Genomic DNA, 27492 nt, shown 5'->3' on the forward strand with positions numbered 1-27492 from the left:
AAATTGCGCGCGGCTGGAAAATTATTTGTCAGGATTTATTTCTATGTGGTATACGAACATTTTGAACACAGTTTTGAAAAATGCCATATCTTGACCAAATTCACCCCCCCAGGTGTCGCGTACCCCCTTAACCCAAACAGATGGAAAAAAAATGAATATAGGTGTAATATATAGGCCAAAGACATTATCATTAGCAGGTGACAAACTGTTATTTCAAGAACTGTCTAGTTTCTGCAACCGGGATTTATTGATAATGGGTGATTTCAATTTTACTGACAATGATTGCATGACCCTTGAACATGGCCATATAGGTAGTCGCTTGATTGATTTTCTTGGTGACAGTTACTTAATTCAGCATGTAAAAGAGCCCACAAGATATGGAAACTTACTCGATCTTTTGATCACTAGCCGCGAAAGCATGGTAACTGATGTAGAAGTCGGTGAATCTGTTGCAAATAGCGATCACAACTTAGATTCAAACTCCTAAACAATTTTAGAATAGATACTTGTGTTTCTAAAATACCCGATTTCAGTAAAGCTCAGTTCATAGGACTACGTCAGGAGCTTCAGCTTACAGATTGGGAGGCAAAATTAAACGAAAGACCTGTAGATCAGATGTGGGAAATATTTCAAAATACGCTCACTAAGATGATTCAAACTTACATTCCTTTTAAGGACAGACGTCCCCCAAATCAGGCTCGCCCAAAGTGGCTCGACAAAGAAACTGAAAAAACTATTGCTAAAAAGAGACAGGCTTATAAGAAATATAAGTGCTCAGGTGCATCTAATTACTATGAAAGTTATGTATCAATACAGAGAGATTTAAAAAAGACAATAAGAAAAAGAAAACGACAATACGAAATGAACATCGCTGAAAAATCCAAAGAGAATCCCAAAGAATTCTATAGTTACATTAGAGATAAAAAGGTTGTTAGGAATCACATTGGTCCACTATTATCTGCAGACGGTCAACTTGAATATTCAAATGAAGGAATGTATAATATCTTAAACAATTGTTTTATCTCGGTATTCGTAAACGAAACACCTGAAAGTGAATTCCAAACTGAAACCTGTGAAAAGTCTGGAGTAAACTTACTCACTACGGTAAATATAACAAAAGAAAAAATTAAAAGGTCTATAGACAAACTCAAAGTTAATAAAACACCAGGGCCTGATGGTTGGCATCCAAGAATCTTGAAGGAAATGAAAAATGAGAATGTTGTTCCATTAGAAATTATTTTCAAGAAATCCATCATATCCGGAGATGTCCCAAGAGAATGGAAGTTAGCTAACGTTACTCCCATATTCAAAAAAGGTGACAAAAAGAAACCAAATAACTATAGGCCTATAAGTTTGACTTCAATCGTAGGAAAAATAATGGAAACTATCATCAGTGATGCTATCGAACATCATTTAGAAAGTAACCGTTTGATAAATGATAACCAGCATGGTTTCAGACGGAAACGTTCTTGCGTGACTAACTTACTCGAATTCTACAACACAGTTATCTCGAATTATGACAAAAGAAACAATATAGATTTAATATATCTAGACTTTGCAAAAGCTTTTGATACCGTCCCACACGAAAGACTACTTACTAAATTAGCTTTGCATGGAATAAGTGGTAGCCTATTAGGTTGGACTAGTAATTGGTTGAATGGTCAAAAACAGAGAGTTGTTTTAAATGGAAAAACTTCTGGATGGAAAAGTGTTGCAAGTGGAGTTCCTCAGGGTTCCGTTCTTGGGCCACCTCTATTCATAGTATATATAAATGATAGAGACCATGGACTAAAATCTACTGTTTCCAAATTTGCTGATGATACAAAACTGTGCGGAGTGGCAAATGATCACTCAAACCAATTAGATATTCAAGAAGATTTAGATAAATTACAGCAATGGTCTGAAAAGTGGCTAATGAAATTTAACACAAGTAAATGCAAGGTAATGCACATAGGTAAAAATAACAGTAAGTACGATTACAAGTTATTTGGAAATTCGTTAACAAAAGTGGATAGTGAAAAAGATCTCGGCGTAATTATCAGTAACGACCTCAAATCATCCAAGCAGTGTATTTCAGCCTCTGAGAAAGCAAATAAGTTTCTAGGACTGATAGTGCGATCTTTTGATTTCAAAAGTCCATCACTCATTAACAAGCTATATAAATCGTTAGTTGGTCCACATTTGGAATATGCTGTTTCCGTATGGTCACCGAATCTCATTAAAGACATTGACAGACTGGGAAAAGTACAACGGCGAGCCACAAAACTGATTCCAAATATCAAAAATAAATCATACGAAAATCGACTAAAACACATGAATCTGTTTTCCCTAAAAAAGCGTAGACTCAGAGGTGACTTGATACAGGTCTTTAAGATTTTAAAGGGAATTGACGACATCAAAAGTGACAAAATTTTCACATTGAATGAAAATCAGACAAGAAACAATGGTCTCAAACTGTCTGGAAATAGATTCAATTTGGAAGTAGGTAGAAACAACTTTGCCAACCGTGTAGTTGATGAATGGAATAAACTTCCTGCACAGGTAGTGCAATGTAGTTCAGTTCGAAGCTTTAAGAATCATTTAGATAAATACCTAAGTAAGATGCTGTAATGATTATAATTTATCTTATATTATTTGTTTTTGTTTTGTTATCAATTGTCTGTCTGATTTTCATTTATTATTAGTTATATGTCAATTCATTATTATTTACTATTTACCTGTTTGTTTATTGTTTAACTGTACCTATGCATTTATTTATGTATTTTATTTGTTATTGACATTGTTATAGTTTTTATTTATCATTTTATTATTGATATAATTTTTTTTTCGCATCCGACCTAGATATGGATCAAAAGGTCTCCTGTCGGCATGCTCCGCCTTTGTAATCCTTTGTAAGAGAAGAGAGAAAGATGGGAGAGTGACAAGCCGAGGATGACCGATGTATATATACCTAAGATCAGTTCAGACAATAGGGATCTCAGAGGTCAAGGGGGTTGGGGGGTGGGGGAGGTTTAGGCGGGTGTGGTCACCGAGGGTGAGGGAGGAGGTGGAAGTGAAGGGAGAGAGAGAGAAGGGGTAGAGGGAGGGGGGAGTGGGGGATTTTTATTTCTATATAATGAGATAGAAGAGATTAGATTGCCCTGGATGTGAATGATTGGAGCTTTGTCTTTAATGTGAAAGGCTTCGAGTAATTGTAGTCTCCTAGGGTCATTGCTCGATCCAATAATTTTGGTGTTATTGATCAAATCATCCCTTCTGAGTGCAGCGTTATGGGAATTCCTATGATGTTCTTTGATTGCTCCCTCTTGTAGATGTAAAGATAGGCGACGGCTGACTTTACATCTAGTAAAACCAATGTAAGTATGAGAGAGGAGATTACAATCTCCTGTGGAACTTCATTACTAGTGTATATCGAAAACCCACCAACATGGATAAATGCATGAATGGCAAGAGCGAGTGCACCTTAGTAAAAAGCTCACAAACAATGGGTATTCTAACACTGACTTTGATTCTATTACCAACAAACTGCTAGAATCCCATCTCACAATCAAAGAACCACAGAATCATAACCTCATTAACATTTACTACAGAAACACCTTCACTAGTAATTACAAAAAAGATTAAAAAGTCATTAGAGATATCATTCATAAGAATTGCCTTCCTACAAATGAGAACAACAAAATCAGAGTTCTCATCTACTACAAAAGTCCCAAAACTTCCTCTCTGATCATGACAAACAATTTGTCTAGGCGATCAGACTTCACATCTAGAACTAATGCAGTGTATCAATACCGCTGTTCCACAAGAGATTGTAATCTCCTCTCTCATACCTACATTGGTTTTACTAGATGTAAAGTCAGCCGTCGCCTATCTTTACATCTACAAGAGGGTGCAGTCTGTGGTTCTTTGATTGTGAGATGGGATTCTAGCAGTTTCTTGGTAATAGAATCAAAGTCAGTGTTAGAATACCCATTGTTTGTGAGCATTTGTTTAAGGTGTTGAAGTTCACCGTGTAAAGCTTGCCATGAGGAACACACTGATATGGCTCTTTTTACATATGCTCTAATGACACCTTTCTTGTACTTGTCTGTGCACTCGCTCTTGCCATTCATGCATTTATCCATGTTGGTGGGTTTTCGATATACACTAGTAATGAAGTTCCACAGGAGATTGTAATCTCCTCTCTCGTACTTACATTGGTTTTACTATATGTAAAGTCAGCCGTCGCCTATCTTTACATCTACAAGAGGGAGCAATCAAAGAACATCATAGGAATTCCCATAACGCTGCACTCAGAAGGGATGATTTGATCAAAAACACCAAAATTATTGGATCGAGCAATGACCCTAGGAGACTACAATTACTCGAAGCCTTTCATATTAAAGACAAAGCTCCAATCATTAACATCCAGAGCAATCTAATCTCTTCTATCCCATTATATAGAAATGAAAATCCCCCACTCCCCCCTCCCTCTACCCCTTCTCTCTCTCTCCCTTCACTTCCACCTCCTCCCTCACCCTCGGTGACCACACCCGCCTAACCCTCCCCCACCCCCCAACCCCCTTACCCCTTGACCTCTGAGATCCCTATTGTCTGCCCCCCTTTTGTCTGACCTGATCTTAGGTATATATACATCAGTCATCCTCGGCTTGTCACTCTCCCTTCTATCTCTCTTCCCTTTAAATGTAAGTCTTCGTATTTATTTTCACAAAATTGTCATCTTTATTATTTTTTGTCACCATTACAGTTACCATGTAATTTTTGTTATTTCAGTTATATCTTGATATTGTCTTGCACCTTTACTGTTACCATGTAATTTTTGTTATTTCAGTTATATCTTGATATTGTCTTGCACCTTTACTGTTACCATGTAATTTTTGTTATTTCAGTTATATCTTGATATTGTCTTGCACCTTTACTGTTACCATGTAATTTTTGTTATTTCAGTTATATCTTGATAATGTCTTTTTCAAGACGAAACGTTGATTTCAAATAAGAACAAATGGAAGAATATAGAGACCTAGTTTCAATTCACCCGGTTAATGGAAAATCTCTAATCAGGAAAATCGAGAATACGAAGAAAAAACTGAACAACTACAACAATGCTGTCATTTTAACTCCACCTTTATTACTGAGAACCTGCTCCCCTCCTTTACTAATATATATATATATATATACATATATACATATATACACATCTTGATAGCACAGTGGTCTAAGTCACTGTTCACTTGTTAGGTCTGAGCTGGGTTCAAGTCCTTAGCTTGACCACATATCAGTTTCCCTATATGCTTCCATTGAGCTCCTCATCAGTCTTGACTGTGATGGCATGGAATTAAAGTGAAAATTAATGTGGTTGAAAAGATCAATATCTGTACACTGGAGACCATTCACTGTGTGTAAAATATATATATATATATATGTATGGAGGGAGTGATTGGTTTGAGGTAAAGGTGGGTCTTTGCCAGGGATATATTTTTTTGCATTGGCTGTTCAATTTATACATGGATGGGGTGGTGTGAAAGGTAAACACGGGTAAAGGGTTGGGGATTGGAGATGATTAAAGAAAATGGAGAAAAGTAGGAGATAAGCCAGTTGTTGTTTGCTGATGACACTGCACTTGTGGCAGGATCAGAGGAGGGATTAACCCCTTCCATACGGTGCCGCACACGTAGGCGTCATGAGGAGCAAGTGGATTCGCGACGCTGCCATATCGGCGTCTTGATTATATTTATTGTAGTCGCCCCTCTGTTTTTACATTCTCTTAAATGCGCCCTGAATCCCATTCTCTGTGGTTTTCAAAATTCGCGGGTGAAAGAGAGAACGATCGATATAAGCGGCGACTATATTTTATGATGCGAATATTATTTCGTTACGTCATACGGCTGGCATTGGCTGCTGCCTGCGAGATTTAAGTCCCGTACTGAAGTGGTTAAGGAAGCTAGTGACAGTTTGGGAAGGTGTGCATATATATATATATATATATATATATATATATATATACACATATATACAGGAGTCCCTCAAATAACACGGGGGTTAGGTTCCTGAAATTACCGCATATGATCAAATCCGCGTATGCTGACTTTCCATATTAAATACTGAGAACCGTATGTATATGTATATGTGCGTGTGTGTGTATTTACCTAGTTGTATTTACCTAGTTGTATTTTACGGGAAGGGGAGCTATGCTCGTGAGGTCCCGTCTTCATATCTCATTTTATCTAAACTATTTTTAAATTCATGTATTGTTTTTGCACACACCACTTTCTCATCTAACTTGTTCCAACTGTCTATTGCTCTGTGAGGAAAGCTGTTCTTTTTCAAATCTCTTCTATAGTTGTCTTTTTTTATTTTCTTTCCGTGTCCTCTTGTATTTCTGTCATCCCATTTTATCAGATTCTCTCTATCAGTAATTTCTATGCCTTTCATGATTCTGTAAATAGCTATCAAATCTCCTCTCTCTCTTCTTTGCTCTAGTGTCTGTAGTTTAAGTTTTTGTAGTCTCTCTTCATATGATAGTTTTGAGAGTGTTGGTGCCAGTTTAGTAATTGCTCTTTGTATTCTTTCAAGTTTTTTTATACATTTTTTTGTACTTGGTGACCATATCGTTGCTGCATATTCCAATCTTGGTCTTATCAGGGTGACTAGGATTTTCCTCACCATTTCTTCATCCAGGTATGTAAATGCCACTTTGATTGTTCTTATTAAATTATAAGTTTCTCCAAAAATCTTATTTATATGTTTCTCAGGTGACATATTATTCATAACAATGACTCCCAGGTCCCTCTCATTTTCTACTCTTTTTATTCCTTCTTCTCCCAAATTATATGATCCTGTTATTCTGTTTTTGCTTTTTCCAAATTCCATTATACTACACTTTTTTGTATTGAACTCCATCTCCCACTTCCTACTCCATTCTTGTACTTTATTTAGATCTCTCTGTAGTGATTCACAATCTTCTTCAGTTTTCACTCTTTTCAGTAATTTTGCATCATCTGCAAAGAAGCTCATATAGCTTTCAATTCCTTCATCCATATCATTAATATATATAGCAAACATTATTGGGGCCAGAACTGTTCCCTGCGGGACACCGCTTATTACTTCATTCCATTTTGAGTGCTGATCTCTTATCACTACTCGCATTTTTCTTTCTTGCAAAAAGTCTTCCATCCAATTTAGCAATTTACCTTGTATTCCTCCTTCATATTCTAATTTCTTAAGCAACTTCTTATGTGGTACTTTGTCAAAAGCTTTTTTTAGGTCTAGAAATGCACAATCAGCCCATCCATCTCTTTCTTGTATTATATCTATTAGCCTTGAATAGAAACATATTAAATTGGTGACGCATGATCGTCCTTGTCTGAATCCAAATTGCCTTGGATTTAGTACGTTGTTTTTTTCCAAGTATTTTACCCATCTACTTTTGATAATTCTTTCACATATTTTTGCTATTGTACTTGTTAGAGAGACTGGTCTATAGTTGGTAGGTTCTTCTTTATTTCCTCCTTTATATATAGGTACTATATTTGCTTTTTTCCAATCTTCTGGAACTTTTCCTTCTTTTAAGGAACTGCTTATTATGCTATGTATTTTGTCTGCCAGTTCATTCCTACATTCTTTCAGAATCCAGTTTGCTATTTCATCTGGCCCATGCGATTTTCTGACATCAAAATTACCCAAGTGTGTCAATATTTCATTCTTCGTTACTTCTATTTCTTCCATAGGGGGGACTTTTTCCTTCCACTCAATCTCTTCAGGTTGTATATTTTCCCTTGTAAACACTGATTTAAAATGTTTGTTCATAATTTCTGCCATTTCCATTTCCTCAGTGTATTCAACTCCCCCTTGTCTTAATTTCTCCAAGTCTTGTTTGTTTTTCAGTTTATTGTTTACAAATCTGTAGAATAGTTTTGGTTGATCTTTACACTTTTCTATAACATCTTTTTCATATTTTCTTTTTTCCTCTCTGCACTTTTGTACATATTCATTTCTATAACCAGTATATATTTTCCATTTTTCGGGTCTTCTGTCTTTTTTCCATCCGGTCCAGGCTTTGTCTCTTTTGTCTTTTAACTCCCTACAACTTTTGTTGTACCAGCATTTTACATATTCTTTTTCTTGTTTTTGTCTTGGGACATACTTTTCCACTCCTTCTTTGTAAATTTTTGTCAAAATATTCCATTTCTCTTCCACTGATGTTTCTTCTTTGTATATTTCTTCCCAGTTTTCTTGTTGGAAGAATTCTCTTATTTTATCAAAGTTTGTTTTTTCATACATCATTCTTCCTTTTCTATATTGTTCATTTCTTTTCATATATTTTTCTTCATTAAGTTCCAGTTCAATCAATATGTGGTCACTTTTACCTATTGGTGTTTTATATTCAATCTTGTCCACTATTCTAGGTTCAGATGTAATTATTAAGTCTAGCCTCGATGGTTCTTCTTCATTTCTATACCTAGTGTTCTCTTGTATCCATTGTGTCATTGAATGGTCAGTAATCATCTCAAGTAGAGCATTTCCCCATGAGTCATCACCACTCTTTACTGTCATTTCTTCCCAGCAGATTTCTTTGCAATTAAAGTCGCCCATCATAACTATTCTTCCTCCGTCTTCCATTATTTTAGTTAATGCTATCTTTGTGTCCTCTAACATACTTTTATGTTCATTCTCCTCCCATGAGGCTGTTTTCGGAGGCACATAGTTGATCACAAATTTTCTGCTCTTCTTATCTCGGTCTTCCACTTCTATCATAATCATCTCTACTGTATTCTTTCCATATATGACACCTTTCACGTTTATATCCTTCTTTGTCAGGAACATAACTCCACCCCCTTGTTTTTTCTCTCTGTTTCTAATCCAATAATTGTATGTATCATGTCCTACACTGTTGGGTGGTAGTGGGCCTTTTAATTTTGTTTCTACAATTCCCATTATGTCCGGTTCTTTTTCTTTCAAATAATCATTCAGTTCATTCAATCCTGTTATCAATCCATCTATATTTGTGTAAGACACTCTTAGTTTTCTGCCACTTCCATTGTGTTCTCTGTTTCCCTTATGTTTTTCTTTAGTATGTCGAACTGCTTTATTTTCATGTTCACTACTCTCCAATAGAATCTCTCTTTCTCTGACTCCGTTCTTTCCTCGTTTTTTGCCTTAGCTTCAATTCTTTTCTGCTTTTCTGGGTCTCTTTCCTCCTTATTCATTTCTCTTTTTATCCATACCTTTTTATATTGATCATTTGTTGCTAGTTTCCCTGTCTTGGATAGAATTTTCTCTGCCGTTGTTTGTGACCTGAATTTAATCTTAATTGGTCTGGTCTTATCTGTACTATATTTTCCGAGTCTGAATTTTTCCTCAATTTCCTTTATAATTTCTGGTTCATCTTCCTGGACTAATTTTAATAAACTGCTTACCCTTTCATTTTCCTCCTTGATTCTTGCGGTTCTATCTGGGTTATGTTTCTCTTCCATTCCTAATATAATTATACATTTCTTTTTGTCAGCTAATTCTCTTACTATATTCTCCTTCTGTCTCATCACTTTAATAACTGAGTCTTCATTATGTTCTTTCAATTGCTGTTTGACTATGTCAGTGAATGAAACCTTATTCCCTTCTTGAGTTATTCTCCAATTTTTAGCTTCTGTAGCTATTTTCTCACTGTTTTCATTACTATTCTTCTTCAATTTCTCATTCTCCTCCTTTACATTTCCTAACTGTCTTTTTAGGTCCTCTACTTCTTCAGTTAAGTTTCTGTTAGCCTTCTCTAGTTGTTCCAATCTTTCAATTCTTTGTAGAATGGAGCCTACATTACCTAACTTACGTTCCAAGTCCTCGATCACCTTATCAACTCTCTCCTCTAGTCTTATCAGTCTGGGGGGGGTTGTGTCCCCCCCACCCTCTTTAAATCCCTGGAACATATTCTCGTCACTTTCTACTGTATTTCTCCTCTCTATACTTCTAATCTTTACATTTTTATTTGCCATTTCGTCATCCGGTGGTCGTTTCATGTTGATCTTCCGCCCGTCTGCCTGGGCCAAGTCCTCCACATCCTCATTATCTTCCATTTCCCCAGTAATCCCTCCCCCTCTCCTCTTTCCTTACTTTCCCACTACCTCACGAGCAATTCCCCCCCCCCTGCAAATACAAAAAGGCACTTCTCTTTGCGTTGGTATCCTCAATCTGCACTTTTCTTCAGAGCGTTCGTCAAGCCGTCCGTTCGTTGAAAGTGTGTGTGTGTGTGTGCGCGCATGTATGTGGTGTATGTATGTGGCGTATGTTGTTTGTGCGTATATACATGTGTGTGTATGTGGCATATACACGTGTGTGTGTGTGTGTGTGTATGTGGCATATGTATATGTGTGTGTATGTGGCGTATGTATGTGTGTGTGTACGTGCGTGCGTGTATGTGTCTGTGTTCACATGTACAAGTAAGCATGTACGTGCGTGTGTCTGTGTTCGTATTTCTGTGTACACGCACGCGCATTCACAACATACACTGGTTGTCTAACACGTGTCTACGTGTGCATGTCTACACATGTGTAAGCGTGTATATGTCTGTTTTTGATCTCCCAAACCGCCACCGCCAGTAACAACAAGAACCTCATAAGAGAAATTAAGACATGACAAGCGCAGTCATTATCAGAGTTATTAGTTGTGTTCCAAACGAAAGAAACATTACACTTCAACAGGTTAGGGAGGTTAAATTTCACGATAGCATGGCGCATGTGGTGGAAGCGACAAGCTAAATCTTGTCGGCTACCCCCCCTACTCCCCCTCTCCTCCCCTTCCTCCCTCCTGTATCAGTACCCGTAAGTTGACACGTAACCACAGGCAGCCACCCATGGCTATCCCCTCGCCCCACACCCTTGTTTGAGCAGTTCCCAGTGTACATAATGACCGCGTTATATGAGGATCGACTGTATATGGTAAAATAGAAAGCAGTTACCACAAATGTTTGCAATGTTGCCGTGTGTGTGCGTATGCGTGCCCGACTCGGCGCGAATTTTAAAACGGTTCTCTACATTTGAGATGGTTTTGAAATAAAATCTGTGTATGATTGAATCTGTGTTATTCGAATCCGCGTTATTTGAGGGACTCCTGTATATATATAGACTGTTTGACCCAGTGGAGAGTAGGATCTTGTGATGAAAAATGAACAGGTAAGTTGGAAAGATTTTGTAAGTTTCATGAATGTTCCTGTAACCAGGTTGTAGGAATCTCTTTTTCCATTTTCAGAATCTGGCCTATTTCACATTCTAACAGGACCAAATATGGGAGGCAAGAGCACGTACATTAGATCTGTAGGCATGGCTGTTCTTATGGCTCAGATTGGGTCATTTGTGCCATGTGAAGAAGCAGAGTTATCAATTGTGGATAGTATTTTGGGTAAGAAATGTAGTATGCCATTTGTTATACAAGTATTTATAACCCTCAGCCACAGCTGCCTTCATTTCATATCTTCATCTCCAAGGACTTGAGGTGGGATGGGTGGCTGCTTGATTTAATTTTGTATATTTAGTTGATTCTACGTGTACCAAGGGTCTTTTCCCCCTTACAAGGGAAGTAGCCAAAGTCAGACATAAATCCACTCCCATCCATTTCATCCCCACATACTCCACTCCCATTCACCACCCCTCCCTCCCTCTTTTCTTGGCTCCTCTTGGATGACAGGTCATCCATCTCACCCGCTGCCCTGAGTCAGAAGCAATGCAGCAAGACACAGCACATCTACAGCAATGCTGCTTAATGTAATATTGAACCCCCATCATGCAGAAAAAGAGAAGACAGGGAGAAGTCTCTTAGGGTTGCATCAAAATATCATTCACACATACTCCCACACACACACCCTTTCATGCATCAGCATCATCCATACACAACCCTTTTCCACTCACCCCTATCTTCTGTCTTCCCCCTTCCTTAACAGACATTCCCCTCTTTCCCAGTGCCCCTTTTACCCTATCCATCCATCTCATCCTTGGTTACCTCCTCATGTGCACTCCATCCACCTCTTGCTTCCACCTCTTTCACTAATCTTTCTTCATTCATTCTTTCCATGTGACCAAATCATTCCAATACTCTTTCATCAGCCCTATCTCCCCACTCCCTTTCCACCCTGCTCTCCTCCTTGCCTCCTCGTATATATATATCTATATATATATATATATATATATATATATATACATATAGATATATATATACATACATACATATAGATATATAATATAGTAGAACTAGGAGTGGAATGGGGATGGTTCAAGGAGGGAGTCGCAAGGTGTGCAAAGATGGTGTGTGGAACAAGGAGGGCGGGAGGAAATAGAAGGAAGGGTAGTGAGTGGTGGGATGAGGAAGGAAAGGCGGTTGTAGAAGAGGAGAAACAAGTATTCATGGATTGGTTACAAAATAGGACGAGAGAATTGTATGAGAGGTAAAAAGAAAAAAGAGAAGTAAAGCATAAGATAAAGGAGGCAAAGAGGAGAGCAGATGTGAAATAGGTTAATGGTATGACAGGAAATATTGAAAGTAATAAGAAGGTGTTTTGGAAAGAAATTAAAAGAAGAAGAGGCAAATCAAGTAAAGAAAAGGTAAAAGGTGCAGATGGAGAGATGATAATAATGGAAGAGAAGGCAGTAAGAGGAAGATGGGCAGAGTATTTTAGGTTTTGCTAAATGTGAAGGATAGGAAGGGAAAGGTAGTTGCAGTGGATAGCGCTAAGAAAATGACAGTGATATGTGAGGAAAATGGAGGAGAAATAAGGAAGGATGAAGTGAAGACAGATGTTAAGATGATGAGAGCAGGTAAGGCTTCTGGGTTGGACGGGTGTCATTCGAAAAAAAAAAGCACAGTGATGGTGAGCTTATTGTTTATTTAAGAGAAGAGTAGAGTGCCAGAGGACTGGAGGGGTGCCTGTGTAGTTCCATTTTACAAGAGAAAAGAGGACAAGTGTGAGTGTAGTAGTTTCAGAGGGATCAATTTGTTAAGTGTAGTTGGAAAGGCTTATGGGAGGGTTTTGATTGAGAGGATTAAGAGAGGAACAGTGTGGGTTTAGGACAGGTAGGGGTTGCCTGGGTCAGACTTTTGTGATAAGGCAGATATGTGAGACAGCATTAGGAAAAGCAAAGGATATTTTTTGGGCCTTCATGGATTTGGAAAAGGCTTATGACTGGATAGAGAGGAAGACACTGTGGGAGGTATTGCAGTCGAGAGTTTTATGAGAGTAGGGAAGCTCGCTGGCCAGGTGGGTTAGGGCGTTGTTACTTGCGGCTTAGGTTGAAGGGATGGCAGTTTGAACCATGCCACTGCTGAAGTTGAACCAAGGGCATGGTTTATTAAATTCCACACTACAAAGTCCTCTGTAAGGGGCACTGTCCTAGCCTCCTGATAGGAGGGAGTTTGTGATGTTAAACCATATCGGTAAAGCCTGTGTTCAAATTAGAAATGGAGAGAGTGGTTTGAGGTAAAGATGGGACCTCGTCATGGATGTGTTATGTTGCCTTGGCTGATTAATTTATACATGGATGGGATGGTGCGAGAGGTGAATGCAAGGGGTGGGTTAGGGATTGGAGATGGTTAAAGGAAATAGAAAAAAGTGGGAGATAAGCCAGTTGTTATTTACTGATGACACTGCACTTGCGGCAGGTTCAGAGGAGGGATTAAGGAATTTAGTGACAGAATTTGGAAAAGTGTGTGAAAGAAGGAAGTTGAAGATAAATGTGGGTAAAAGTAAGGTGATGAGATGTACAAGGGGAGAAAGTGGCAGCAGACTGGAAGTGAGTATTAATGGAGACTGGAGGAAGTGGATAGTTTTAGATACTTAGGTGCGAGTGTGGTGGGAAAGAGAGGAGTAGACGTGGAGGTAGAATGTAGATTGAGAGAAACAAGTAAATGCCTTAGAGGATTAAAAAGTGTAATGAGAAATAGACATTTGGGAATGGATGTTAGGGGGGGGATTGTATGAAAGAGTGATTATGCTGATAGCACTGTATGGGTCAGAAATATGGAACATAAGAGAGGAGTCTGAATGAGTTTGAGATGAGATGCCAGAGAAATATGATATGGGGTAGGCTGGATAGAGTGAGAAAGAAGGTAAGGAGGAGAACATGGGTGGAAAGAGAGTTGGGAGATAGGGTTGATGAAAGGGTATTAGGAAGGTTTAGACACATGGAAAGAATGAGTAAAGAAAGATTAATAAAAGGGGTGTGGAAGGCAGAGGTAGGATTGAACATGAGGGGGCGACCAAGGATGAGATGGATGGATGGGGAAAGAGGGGAATGTCTGTTAAGGAAGGACGAGAGAAGACATAAGTGTGAATGGAGAATGGTTATGTATGGATGATGCTGTGATGCACGAAAGGGAGTGGGTGGGTATGGGATCTGAGGGAGTATGCCTGAAAAAATAATTTGATGCAGCCCAAAGGAATTTCTCCTCATCTTTTTTTCTGCATTAGGGGGTGGAGAGGGGTGGGGGTCACCAATGTAATGAAGCAGCCTTGCTGAGAATGTGCTGTCTTGCAATACTGCTGACCCAGGGCAGTAGGTGAGATGCAGGGATGACCCGTCATCCAGGAGGAACCAAGATAAGAGGGAGAGAGGAGGGTGAATGGTAGTGGATTATGTGAGGATGGAATGGGTGGGAGTGGATTTTGTGCCTTTGTTCTTTGGCTGCCTTGTAAAGGAGAAAGAACCTTTGGTATATGTATGACATGATCATTTTATTTTTTTATTTATTATTACATACATATACCAAGGCTTTTTCCCCCTTACAAGGGAGGTAGCCAAAAAGGGAAAGGCATAAAATCATTTCCACCCATTCCATCCCTGAATACACTCCACACCCCTCCACCCTCCCTCTTATCTGAGCACCACCTGGATGACGGGATCCCTGCACCTTGTCCACTGCCCTGGGTCAGAAGCAGTGTTGGAAGACACAGCACATCCTCTCCGTCCCCCCATTGCATAAAAGGAGAGGACTGGGAGAAATCCCTTTTGACTGCGTCAAATTTTGCTCACACATACTACCTCACCCCCCATCCCCCTGCCCATTCCACCTCATGCAATCACAACATCATCCATATACAACCATTCTCCATTCACCCCTGTCTTCTGTCCTCTCCCATCCTTCCTCAACAGATATTCTCCTCTTCCCCAAAGCCCCCTTCACCTCATCCTAGGACGTCCCCTCATGTTCACTCCCTCCACATCTGCCTTCCATACCTCTTTTACTAGTCTTTCTTCACTCATTCTTTCCATGTGTCCAAACCATCCTAATACTCTTTCATCAACCCTATCTCCCAGCTCCTTTTCCACCCCTGTTCTCCTCCTCACCTCCTCATTTCTCACCCTATCTAGCCTAGTAACCCCCATCATACTTCTCAGACACCTCATCTCAAACACATTCAAACTCCTCTCTTCTTCTCTTATGTTCCATGTTTCTGCCCCATACAGTGCTGTTGGTACAATCACTCCTTCATACAGTCTCCTCTTAGCATCCATTCCCAAATGTCTATTCCTCATTACACTCTTTAATCCACCAAGGCATTTACTCGCTTCTCTCAATCTACATTCTGCCTCCACCTTCACTCCACCTTTTCCTGCTACATTTGCACCCAAGTATCTAAAACTATCCACTTCCTTCAGTCGCTCTCCCTTAATGCTCACTTCCAGATTACTGCCACTTTCACCCCTTGTACATCTCATCACCTTACTTTTACCCACATTTATCTTTAGCTTTCTTCTATCACATACTCTCCCAAACTCTGTCACCAACTTCCTCAATCCCTCCTCCGATCCTGCCACAAGCGCAGTGTCGTCCGCAAACAACAGCTGGCTCACCTTCCACTTTTCTCCATTTTCTTTAACCATCTCCAATCCCTTTCCCACTACCCTTGCATTTACCTCTCGCACCACCCCATCCATGTATAAGTTGAACAGCCACAGCGACATAACGCATCCTTGATGAAGTCCCACCTTTACCTCGAACCACTCACTCTCTCCATTTCCAATCCTGACACAAGCTCTACTACTCTCATAAAAACTCTTGACAGCTCCCAGAAGCTTTCCTCCTATCCCGTATATCTGCATAACCTCCCACAGTGCCTTTCTGTCTACCCTATCGTAAGCCTTTTCCAGATCCATAAAAGCCCAAAAAAATCCTTCCCCTTTCCTATAGCTTTCTCACATATCTGTCTTACCACAAAGATCTGATCTACACAACCTCTACCTGTCCTAAATCCACACTGTTCCTCTCCTAATCCTCTCAATAAGATCCTCCCATAAGCCTTCCCAACTACACTTAACAAGCTAGTCCCTCTGAAACTACTACATTCACACTTGTCCCCTTTTCCCTTGTAAAGAGGAACTATACAGGCACTCCTCCAGTCCTCCAGCACTCTACCCTCTCTCCAGCAAACATTAAATAACCTCACCATCCAGTCCACCATCACTGTACCTCCCTTTTTCAGACATTCTGCATGGCATCCATCCACACCAGGTGCCTTACCTGCTTTCATCATCTTAACAACTGCCTTCGCCTCATCCTTCCTTATTTCTCCTCCATTCTCCTCACTCATCACTCTCATTTTCTTCGCATTTCCCACTGCAGCTATCTTTCCCTCCCTATCCTTCACATTTAGCAACTCCCTAAAATATTCTGCCCATCTTCCCCTTACTGTCTTCTCTTCCATTATCATTTCTCCATCTGCACCTTTTACCTTTTCTTCTCTACTTGATTCGCCTCCTCTTCCTCTCTTAATTTCTTTCCAAAACATCTTTTTATTACTTTCAAAATTTTCTGTCATACTTTTACCCCATTTCACATCTGCTCTCCTCTTTGCCTCCTTTACCTTTTGCTTTACTTCTCTTTTCTTTTCTTTGTACCTCTGATATGACTCCCTCATCCTATTTTGTAACCAATCTGTGAAAGCTCGCTTCTTCTCTTCTACAACCTTCTTTGTTTCCTCATCCCACCATTCACTACCCTTCCTTCTATTTCCCCCTGTCCTTCTTGTTCCACACACCATCCTTGCACACTTTATGACTCCCTCCTTGAACCATCCCCATTCCTCCTCCACACCCAGCTCCACTCTATACTTTACTACCTCCCACTCCTCCTTCAGCTTCTTTTCGTACTCCTTCTCCTTTCCCTTTTCATTCAAAGAGTTCACTCTAAGCACCTCCCTACCTTTTGTCCCTTTCCTCTTTCTCCATCTATCCTCCACTCTCAACTTACCTTCCAACAAAAAATGATCTGATATTCCCCCACCCTCTCCCCTTAGCACATGTACATCCTTAACTCTTCCTATCATAATCCTATTTACCACTACATAATCCATTAGCGCTCTATCTACCACCCTTCCCTCCACCACCCTCTCCCATGTGTACTTATGCTTGACTTTCTTCCGAAACACTGTATTTGCTATCATCAACTCTCTTTCTAGACACATTTCCACCATCAACTCTCCACTACAATTCTTTCCTGGAACTCCACATTTCTCAACCACTCCATCGATTGGACCATTTCCTACCCTAGCATTAAGGTCTTCCAGTACTATTTTATTGACATTTCTTGCTAAATCCTCTATGCACATTATTTATTTTTTAATACATACATACATATACCAAGGGTTTTTCCCCCTTACAAGGGAGGTAGCCAAAAAGGAAAAAAACATAAAATCATTCCCACCCATTCCATCCCTGAATACACTCCACACCCCTCCACCCTCCCTCTTATCTTAGCACCTCCTGGATGACGGGTCATCCCTGCACCTTGTCCACTGCCCTGGGTCAGAAGCAGTGTCGCAAGACACAGCACATCCACAGCAAGGTCGCTTCATTAAATTGGCGACACCCCCTCTCTGTCCCCCCATGCAGAAAAGGAGAAGACGGGGAGAAATCCCTTTGGGCTGCGTCAAATTTTGCTCACACATACACCCACTCCTCGTTTAACGACCTACTCGGTTAACGACAACTCGGAGTAACGACGGGCTTTATTACAGACCAATATTCGTTTAACGTAAATCTCCTGAAGTTACGACGTCGTGTACGATAATTAAGTTGGCTGAGGCAAATTTGTATGATGTTATAAATGAACTTGTACGGTGGATATTAGCTGTGAGGTAAAGTGTTCTGAAGCTTAGGTCTACATTACCCTCCTGCAAACTGCAAAAACTACCTGGGGTACAAAATATACCAGTGGTGGTAAATTTTTAGTTTCGACCAAGGGCGCAATATAGCAAAAGAAAATAAATTATTAATTTTGTAAATTATAATGTATCAACGTAATATGCAATTTTGTGAGCAGTATAAAAAAAAGGTGCTAAAACAAATTTCGTAAGTAACGAAGTCATGTCGGACGAATGGTACACCATGTTTGTTATGATAGATGCCGATGTCGAGGAAATGAAAGGATGATAAATTCGCTTAACCTAAACTAAACTAACCTAACCTGTGTTTGATAAATCATTACCTGTAAATCAAATGTCATCCGGCTCGTCCTCGTTGTCGTCATCGTGAGAGACATTGGCAGACGACAAGATGGCATCCCGATCCATTAGCATATTTTCTTGTAGCATGGTGTTTTTTACTTTCATTTCCGTCCACAAAATTGCATATTACGTTGATACATTTTAATTTACAAAATTAATAATTAATTTTCTATTGCTATATTGCGCCCATGGTCGAAACTAAAAAAAATACCCCGGTATTCAATATGGAATGTCAGCATACGCGGATTTGGTCATATACGGTAATTTCGGGAACATAACCACCGTAAATAAACAGTAAATAAAGCTTTAATGTACAACCACTCCTCGTTTAACGACGACAATTGGGACCAGCGCGCCGTCGTTAACAGAATTGGTCGTTAAGCGAAAGTGTATACATGTACGTACATGCACTGTATGTACAATGTCCAGCAATACATGTATCTTTATTTTCGTGTATTTTCCCTCATTTATACAGTACATTAAAGCTTTATTTACTGTTTATTTACTGTGGTTAGGTTCCTAAAATTACCGTATATGACCAAATCCGCGTATGCTGACATTCCATATTGAATACTGGGGTATTTTTTTAGTTTCGACCATGGGCGCAATATAGCAATAGAAAATTAATTATTAATTTTGTAAATTCAAATGTATCAACGTAATATGCAATTTTGTGGTTGGAAATGAAAGTAAAAAATACCTTGCTACAAGAAAATATGCTAATGAATGAAGTCGGTAGCATAGGCTCGGGACGCCATCTTGTCGTCTGCCAACGTCTCTCACGACGACGACAACGAGGACGAGCCAGATGACATTTAATTTGCAGGTAATGATTTATTAAACACAGGTTAGGTTAGTTTAGTTTAGGTTAGATGAATTAATTTATCATCCTTTCATTTCTTCGACATCGGCATCTATCATAACAAACATGGTGTACCATTCGTCCGACATGACTTCGTTACTTACGAAATCTGTTTTGGCATTTTTTTTTTCATTTCCGCTCACAAAATTGCATATTACGTTGATACATTATAATTTATAAAATTAATAATTTTCTGTTGCTATATTGCAGCTTGCAGGATGGTAATGTAGACCTAAGCTTCAGAACACTTTACCTCACAGCTAATATCCACCATACAAGTTCATTTATAACATCATACAAATTTGCCTCAGCCAACTTAATTATCGTACACGACGTCGTAACTTCAGGAGATTTACGTTAAACGACGTCATAAAGCCCGTCGTTACTCCGAGTTGTTGTTAACCGAGTAGGTCGTTAAACGAGGAGTGGGTGTACTGTATAAAAGGGAAATACACAAAAATAAAGATACATGTATTGCTGGACATTGTACATACAGTACATGTACATATATGTATACAATTTCGCTTAACGACCAATTCGGTTAACGACGGCGAGCTGGTCCCAATTGTCGTCGTTAAACGAGGAGTGGTTGTACTACCTCATCCTCCATCCCCCTGCCCATTCCACCTCATGCATCACAACATCATCCATATACAACCATTCTCCATTCACCCCTGTCTTCTGTCCTCTCCCGTCCTTCCTCAACAGACATTCCCCTCTTCCCCAAAGCCCCCTTCACCCCATCCATCCACCTCATCCTAGGACGTCCCCTCATGTTCACTCCCTCCACATCTGCCTTCCATACCTCTTTTACTAGTCTTTCTTCACTCATTCTTTCCATGTGTCCAAACCATCCTAATACTCTTTCATCAACCCTATCTCCCAACTCCCTTTCCACCCCCGTTCTCCTCCTCACCTCCTCATTCCTCACGCTATCTAGCCTCTTAACCCCCATCATACTTCTCAGACACCTCATCTCAAACACATTCAAACTCCTTCTCACTTCCTCTCTTATGTTCCATGTTTCTGCCCCATACAGTGCTGTTGGCACAATCATTCCTTCATACAGTCTCCTCTATTATTATTATTATTATTATTATGTCTTTTCTTCTTCTTCTTCTTCTTCTGAGTACAGGGTTGATGGGTTTTGAAAAAAGGCAGCTCTGCTGTCCATCTTGTGGTACCAGCCCATGTTGTAGGTATTGGTCCCTCTCAGCTTCTTTCTTGGTGGAAACTCCCTCTTTCTCTCAATTTGCTTTTCCCTACTCTCTCTCCTACTCCTGTCTTTCTTCCTCCCCCTCTCTCTCCTCTTACTCCTCTCTCCATCCCCTGTCCTTCTCCCCTTCTCTCATACTCTTCCTTTCTTCCTCCTCCTTCTCCTTCTCTCTCTCCCACTGCCACTCTTGCTCCTCTCACCTCTCATTTCCTTCTCCTCTCCTCTCCTCTCCCAAGACATCTTTTCCTTCACCTGCAGGTTCCCCTCATGTAAAATCAGTTTACTTTAGAAATAAACTAGTGTTGTAATTATGTCCACCTCTTGCTTTTAGCTCGAGTTGGAGCAGGTGACTACCAGAGTAAAGGGGTTTCTACTTTCATGGCAGAAATGCTGGAAACTGCAACTATCTTAAGGGTAAGTGATGCAGTTTTTCTTGTTTGCCAATATTTTAAATTTATTTTTACTGATTTCCTTCTTTTGTCTTCTGTGTTGTGTATTTCTTTATGCAGAGCTTTCAAGGGTTACCAACTTTCTGGTCCTTGGTAAGTTATCTGGCCACCAAAACCTAAGAGTGGACAGATGGGTGTAATTTATGTGTTCTTACAGTAGTGTGCTGGTGGCAGCATAATCTGAAGCATGCTGGTTATACATTCATTTAATTGTAGGTTCGAATCCTCTCCAATTCCCAGGAGTGACAGTAACCTGCCCCAACAATCCATGTATGTTAGGGAAAGATGACAGCTTCAGCTGCAGCTAATCAGTGCCTCCTGGTGTAGGCTCCTCACCTTCCCTACCTTCTTACAATGAGAAGATAAAAAGACCCCCGTCCCTTCCCCACCTTCTTATGGATGCCATCTTTGTCAGCACTTTGATCACTGCTTCTTATGTTATTCACCCTCTCCTCATGTATCTTTTCCATTCCCTCCTACCATGCAGCACCCTCAATGATTCTTTTGCTTTTTACATCGGTCTTCCTTTTTCCTCTGAGCACTTCTTTACTCCTCTTTACATTTCTTTCTTTTGTACTCGTACTTTCTATATCTGACAAATTTGGTCATTTCCATTCATTTCCCTTTCCCAGTGGATATGCTTTCCTCGTCCAACTAAAATCACTTGGCAGCATCCAGAAGAACCAAATAAGATAAAATGATGTGAAAAGTATTCAAATTAGTTGAAGTTGTATTTACCTAATTGTATTTTACTTTTATTATACTGCGACTGTCCCACCGTTATGCTGTCCCCCCTTGTTACTGTCCTATACCATTTCTCTGAATATTCATTTCCTGTTTTTGCCTACCCTGTGGTGGGGGAAAAGAATGTTGCCACCAAGTTTTCCCACTTGAGTCATACGAGGCAACAAAAACGGGACGGGGGTTAAGACTAGGAATCCTGCTACTTGTAGCCCTACAGGGGACATTCTTAAAAAAAGTAAAGGCATAAGAGAGTCTAGGAGTTTTCCAACCAGTACCCTAAGGTTTGGATCTTTTAATGTGTGTGGATGTGGTATAGATGAGAGTAAAAGGGAAGAGATAGGCAGTATGTTTGTGAGAAGAAAGAGGGATGTGTTGGCATTGAGTGAAACTAAGTTGAAAGGGAGGGGCAAGTGTGAGTTTGGGAGTATAGTTGGGAGGTTCTCAGGAGTGAGGAGGGGACAAGGGAGAAAAGGGGTGGCTATACTAGTAAGTGAAGAAATAAGTGTGTAGTGGAGTGGAAGGAGATTTCTTCAAGGTTGATAGGGATGAAGGTGAAGCTAGGAAGGGAGATGTGAGTATTTGTAAGTGCGTATGGGCCTGGCAGTGAGAAGAGCATAGAGGAAAGGGAGGCTTTTTGGATGGATTTAAATGAGTGCATAAAAGGATTAGGGAGAAATGTCATTGTAGTTGTATTGGGAGACCTTAATGCTAGGGTAGGAAATGAAGAAATAGAGTGATTCGGAAGTATGGAGTTTGAGGCAAAAATCATAGTGGAGAGTTGATGGTTGAGATTTGTCTCGAAAGAGAATTGATGATAGCAAATACAGTGTTTAGAAAGAAAGTCAAGCATAAGTACACATGGGAGAGGGTGGTGAATGGAAGGGTGGCAGATAGAGCATTAATGGACTATATAGTGGTGACCAGGAGTATGATAGGAAGAGTTAAGGATGTACATGTTCTAAGGGGAGAGAGTGGGGGAATATCGGATAATTTTTTGGTGGAAGGTAAGTTGAGAGTGGAAAATAGGTGGAGAAAGACAAAAAGGGCAGAAGGAAGGGAGGTACCTAGAGTGAACTGCTTAAATGAGAAAGAAAAGGAGGAGTATAAGAATGTGAGAGAGGAGTGGGAGGGAGTGAAGGATAGAGTAGAACTAAGGGGAGGAGGAATGGGGATGGTTCAAGGAGGGAGTCATAAGATGTGCAAAGATGGTGTGTGAAACAAGGACAGGAGGTAATAGAAAGAAGGGCAGAGAGTGGTGGGATGAGGAAGCGAAGAAGGGTGTAGAATAGAAGTAAGTTTTCATAGATTGGTAACAAATTGGGACGAAGGAATCGTATGAGAGGTACAAAGAAAAGAGAAGATAAATAAAGCATAAGATAGAGGAGAGCAGATGTGAAATGGGGTAAGAGTATGACAGAAAATCTTGAAAGTAATAAAAAGATGTTTTGGAAAGAAATTAAAAGAGGAAGAGGAGGCGAATCAAGTAGAGAAGGAAAGGTAAAAGTTGCAGATGGAGAGATGATAATGGAAGAGAAGGCAGTGAGAGAATGGTGGGAAGAGTATTTTATGGAATTGCTAAATGTGAAGGAGGATAGGGAGGGAAAGGTAGTTGCAGTGGAAAGTGCTAAGAAAATGACCATGATGAGTGAAGAAAATGAAGGAGAAATAAGGAAAAATGAAGTGAAGGCAGATGTTAAGATGAGAGCAGTTAAGTCACCTGGGTTGGATGGATGCCATGCAGAATGTCTGAAAAAAGGAGGTACAGTGATGGTGGACTGGCTGGTGAGGTTATTTAATGTTTGTTTAACCCACACTGCATTGTAGCCAATATATATATATATACAGACGCTGCTCTACTTACATTCATTCGTTTTACGTTTTTTCGATTTTACGTTTGAACTGACTGTAAAAAAAAAAAAAGTAAAAATAATTTTTTTTTAGTGAATTTTTTAGTTTAGCGCGCTCTCCGTAGTTCAAACCATACTTGCGCATGATGCTGCATCCATTGTTTACATTGCACAAACGACAAACTGAACATGCCTTGCCTCCTCCTCCTCCTCCTCCCCCTCCTCCTCCACCATCTCAATTTATGTTGCTTGAATTTAATTTATTTGAAATTAATGTTATTATTTTACAATGTTATGTGTATAATTAATGATTTATGGGTGTTTTATAAGATACAGTAATAGAATTTACGGATGTATAGTACAGTAACAACTTACGTTCATTTTCAACTTACGTTCGGCCATTCGGAACGTAACTAAAACGTAAGTTGAGGAGCGTCTGTATATATATATGAGGTCCATTCAAAAAGTATCCGACCTTGGTCCATAAAAGGAAAAATAATTTACCATTCAGGAATCCATTTTTGTGGTAGTTGACGGCACCCTTACTGCGCATGCATGGAAATTTTAAAAGCTGTAGTGCGCGCCAGTTCCCACCTGTTAAGGCTAGAGTGCAGTCATCCAGTACGTACTCGTCGGATTATTGTCCTTACTCAACATGTCGGAGCGCATCGAGCAGCGCTATTGCATGAAGTTCTGCCACAAGCTTGGTGATACGCAAGTGCAAACTATCCAGAAGATTCAGCAAGCCTTTGGCGATGAAGCCATGGGAATAACACAGATAAAGGAGTGGTATAACCGCTTCAAGCAAGGACAAACCTCAGTTGAGAGCAAGCCATGGTCTGGCAGGCCATCCACCAGCAGAAACGAAGAATTCATTGCGAATGTTCGTCGAATAGTGGAGGACGACCGTCGTATAACCATAAATGAGATTGTCGGAGAAGTAGGAATAAGCACAGGATCAGTTCATATAATTTTAACCGAAGATTTGGCCATGCAACGAGTGTCTGCAAAATTTGTTCCAAAGTTGCTGGTGGAACAGCAGAAACAACTCCGCCTGGAAATTGCACAAGACCTGCTTGACTGTGCTAACAGTGATTCTGACTTCATGAAAACCGTCATCACTGGTGATGAGACATGGGTGTATGGATACGACCCGGAAACAAAATTTCAGTCATCACATCAGACATCACCAAGACCAAAAAAAGCACGACAGGTTCGGAGCAACGTCAAGGTAATGTTGACATGTTTTTTTGACTCCAGTGGTATTGTGCATCATGAATATGCACCAGCAGGACAAACAATTAATAAGGAGTATTATCTGGAAGTTATGTGACACCTTCGTGATGCTGTGCAACGAAAACAACCGCAAATGTGGGCTGCGCACAACTGGCAACTTCACCATGACAATGCACCTGCTCATTCTGCCCACCTGATCCAAGCTTACCTGGCCAAAAACAATACTCCACTTGTTCGGCACCCTCCCTACTCTCCAGACGTGGCACCTTGTGACTTCTGGCTCTTCCCTAAACTGAAAACAACCCTTAAAGGGAAGCGCTTTGAGTCGAGAGAGGAAATTATGAGAAAAATGACGGCAGAGCTCTACAACATTCCAATTTCGGCATTCCAGAGATGTTACCAGCAGTGGCAGCACCACTGGGAGAAGTGTGTGCACTCCCAAGGGGAGTACTTTGAAGGTGATTGAATAAAAGTTTTGAAATGTACACAAATCTTTTCTTTATGGACCAAGGTCGGATACTTTTTGAATGGACCTCGTGTGTGTATATATATATATATATATATATATATATATATATATTTCCACTCTTAAATCAACTCAAAATTATGTAAAACCAACACATCTTGCTTATTTTGATTCGGCCTAGAAGTGGAGAAACTGGGTCAATTTTTTTCAAGATGTGTGTGTGAAAGTTTGGTAGAACCTCCGTAGACTTTCGCTCCTCACATGGGTTGAACAATGTTGTAATTTTTGGGGAAGCTCCGTTAGAATTTCAGAGAGCGAAGGAATTTTACATTTATGATGTTTCAGATCAATGTACAGTCACCCATAATAGTCTGATACAGAAAATGTGTTTTAATCATTTTTGTGGATTTTTTTGGCAAATATTTATCACTTTATGTGGTAAGTTGATTTTATATATATATATATATATACATACATACATACATATACCAAAGGCTTTTTCCCCCTACATGGGGGGTAGCCAAAAAGAAAAAGGCATAGAAACCACTCCCACCCATTCCATTTCTTATATATTCCACTCCCCTCCACCCTCCCTCTTATCTTGGCACCTCCTGGGTGACAGGTCATCCCTGCATCCTGTCCACTGCCCTGGGTCAGAAGCAGTGTCACAAGACACAGCACATCCACAGCAAGGCCGCTTCATAAATTCGGTGACCCCCCCTCTCCATCCCCTCATGCAGAAAAGGAGAAGATGGGGAGAAATCCCTTCGGGCTGCATCAAATTTTTTCTCATACATACTTCCTCACCCCCCATCCCCCACCCACTTCCCCTCATGCATCACAGCATCATCTATACACAACCCCTCTCCATTCAACCCTATCTTCTGCCCTCACCCATCCTTCATCCACAGACATTCCTTTCTTTTGTAATGCCCCTTTCACCCCATCCATCCATCTCATCCTAGGATGCCCCCTCATATTCACTCCTTCCACCTCTGCCTTCCACACTACTTTTACTAATCTTTCTTCACTTATTCTTTCCTTGTGTCCAAACCATTCCAATACTCTTTCATCAACCCCATCTCCCAGCTCCCTTTCCACCCCTGCTCTCCTCCTCACCTCCTCATTTTTCACTCTATCCAGCCTAGTAACCCCTATCATACTTCTCAGACATTTCATCTCAAACACATTCAAACTCCTCTCTTCCTCTCTTTATGATCCATGTTTCTGCCCCATACAGTGCTCTTGGCACAATCACTCCTTCATTCAACCTCCTATTAGCATCCATTCCCAGATGTCTATTTCTCATTACACTTTTCAATCCACCAAGGCATTTACTCGCTTCTCTCAATCTACATTCTACCTCCAACCCCACTCCTCCCTTTTCTGCCACATTCGCACCCAAGTATCTAAAACTATCCACTTCCTCCAGTCTTTCACCCTTAATGCTCACTTCCAGCCTGCTGTCACTCTCTCCCCTTGTACATCTCATCACCTTATATATATAATTTCTTGGAGGATAGGTGATTGTGATGTTTCTTATTGTTTTGGTAAATGTTTTAGTAAGGATCCATCACACCATTATTGCCCGGCCACATTTTGTATTGGGCATTTATTACGAAAATTGGCAGTACAAAATTGCTAGTTCTATGCATTTGAATATGTACTAAATAGCACCTGCCTAACTGTCCCAAAGCTACCCCTGAAAAGTTGCTGCCATGGTTGACAGTTTTGTCAATAAATAAAAATAATAAAAAAAAAAATTGATGTTTTTTTATAGCCAATGGGTAGGGCTACTTAGTCATTACCACAGATTTGACCCTCGACGTAATGCCTATTTTTGGCAATTTTTTTAATTTGTGGCATACAATGTATGCTGCTGGCACTGTAGGGGTTAAAAGAGGGTAGAGTGCCAGAGGACTGGAGGAGTGCCTGTATAGTTCCACCTTACAAGGGAAAGGGGGACAAGTGTGAGTGTAGTAGTTTCATAGGGATCAGCTTGTTAAGTGTAGTTGGGAATGCTTATGGGAGGGTCTTGATTGAGAGGATTAGGAGAGGAACAGAGGGAGTAATTCGTGAGGAACAGTGTGGGTTTAGGACAGGTAGGGGTTGTGTATATCAGATCTTTGTGGTAAGACAGATATGAGAGAAAGCTATAAGAAAAGGTTAAGATGTTTTTTGGCTTTTGTGG

At 40.1% G+C, this 27492-nt stretch overlaps 1 protein-coding gene across 5 annotated transcripts in view; it reads left to right on the top strand.

Annotated features, from left to right (window-relative positions):
* The window catches only part of spel1 (DNA mismatch repair protein spel1), a 184347-nt gene that overhangs the window by 100659 nt on the left and 56196 nt on the right, over nucleotides 1-27492 (top strand). For all 5 annotated transcript variants that reach the window (XR_012967616.1, XR_012967615.1, XM_076208394.1 and 2 more), the window contains 2 exons: nucleotides 11239-11388; nucleotides 20891-20973. Coding sequence is in view for 3 of the 5 variants with exons in the window: in XM_076208394.1 (XP_076064509.1) it covers nucleotides 11239-11388; nucleotides 20891-20973 (233 nt within the window). In the remaining 2 variants the exon portion in view is untranslated. The remainder of the gene's footprint in view (nucleotides 1-11238; nucleotides 11389-20890; nucleotides 20974-27492) is intronic.

The sequence above is a fragment of the Oratosquilla oratoria genome, chromosome 25 (genome assembly GCF_046742065.1).
Source record: "Oratosquilla oratoria isolate Oo_2021 chromosome 25, ASM4674206v1, whole genome shotgun sequence".
NCBI classification, from domain to species: domain Eukaryota; kingdom Metazoa; phylum Arthropoda; class Malacostraca; order Stomatopoda; family Squillidae; genus Oratosquilla; species Oratosquilla oratoria.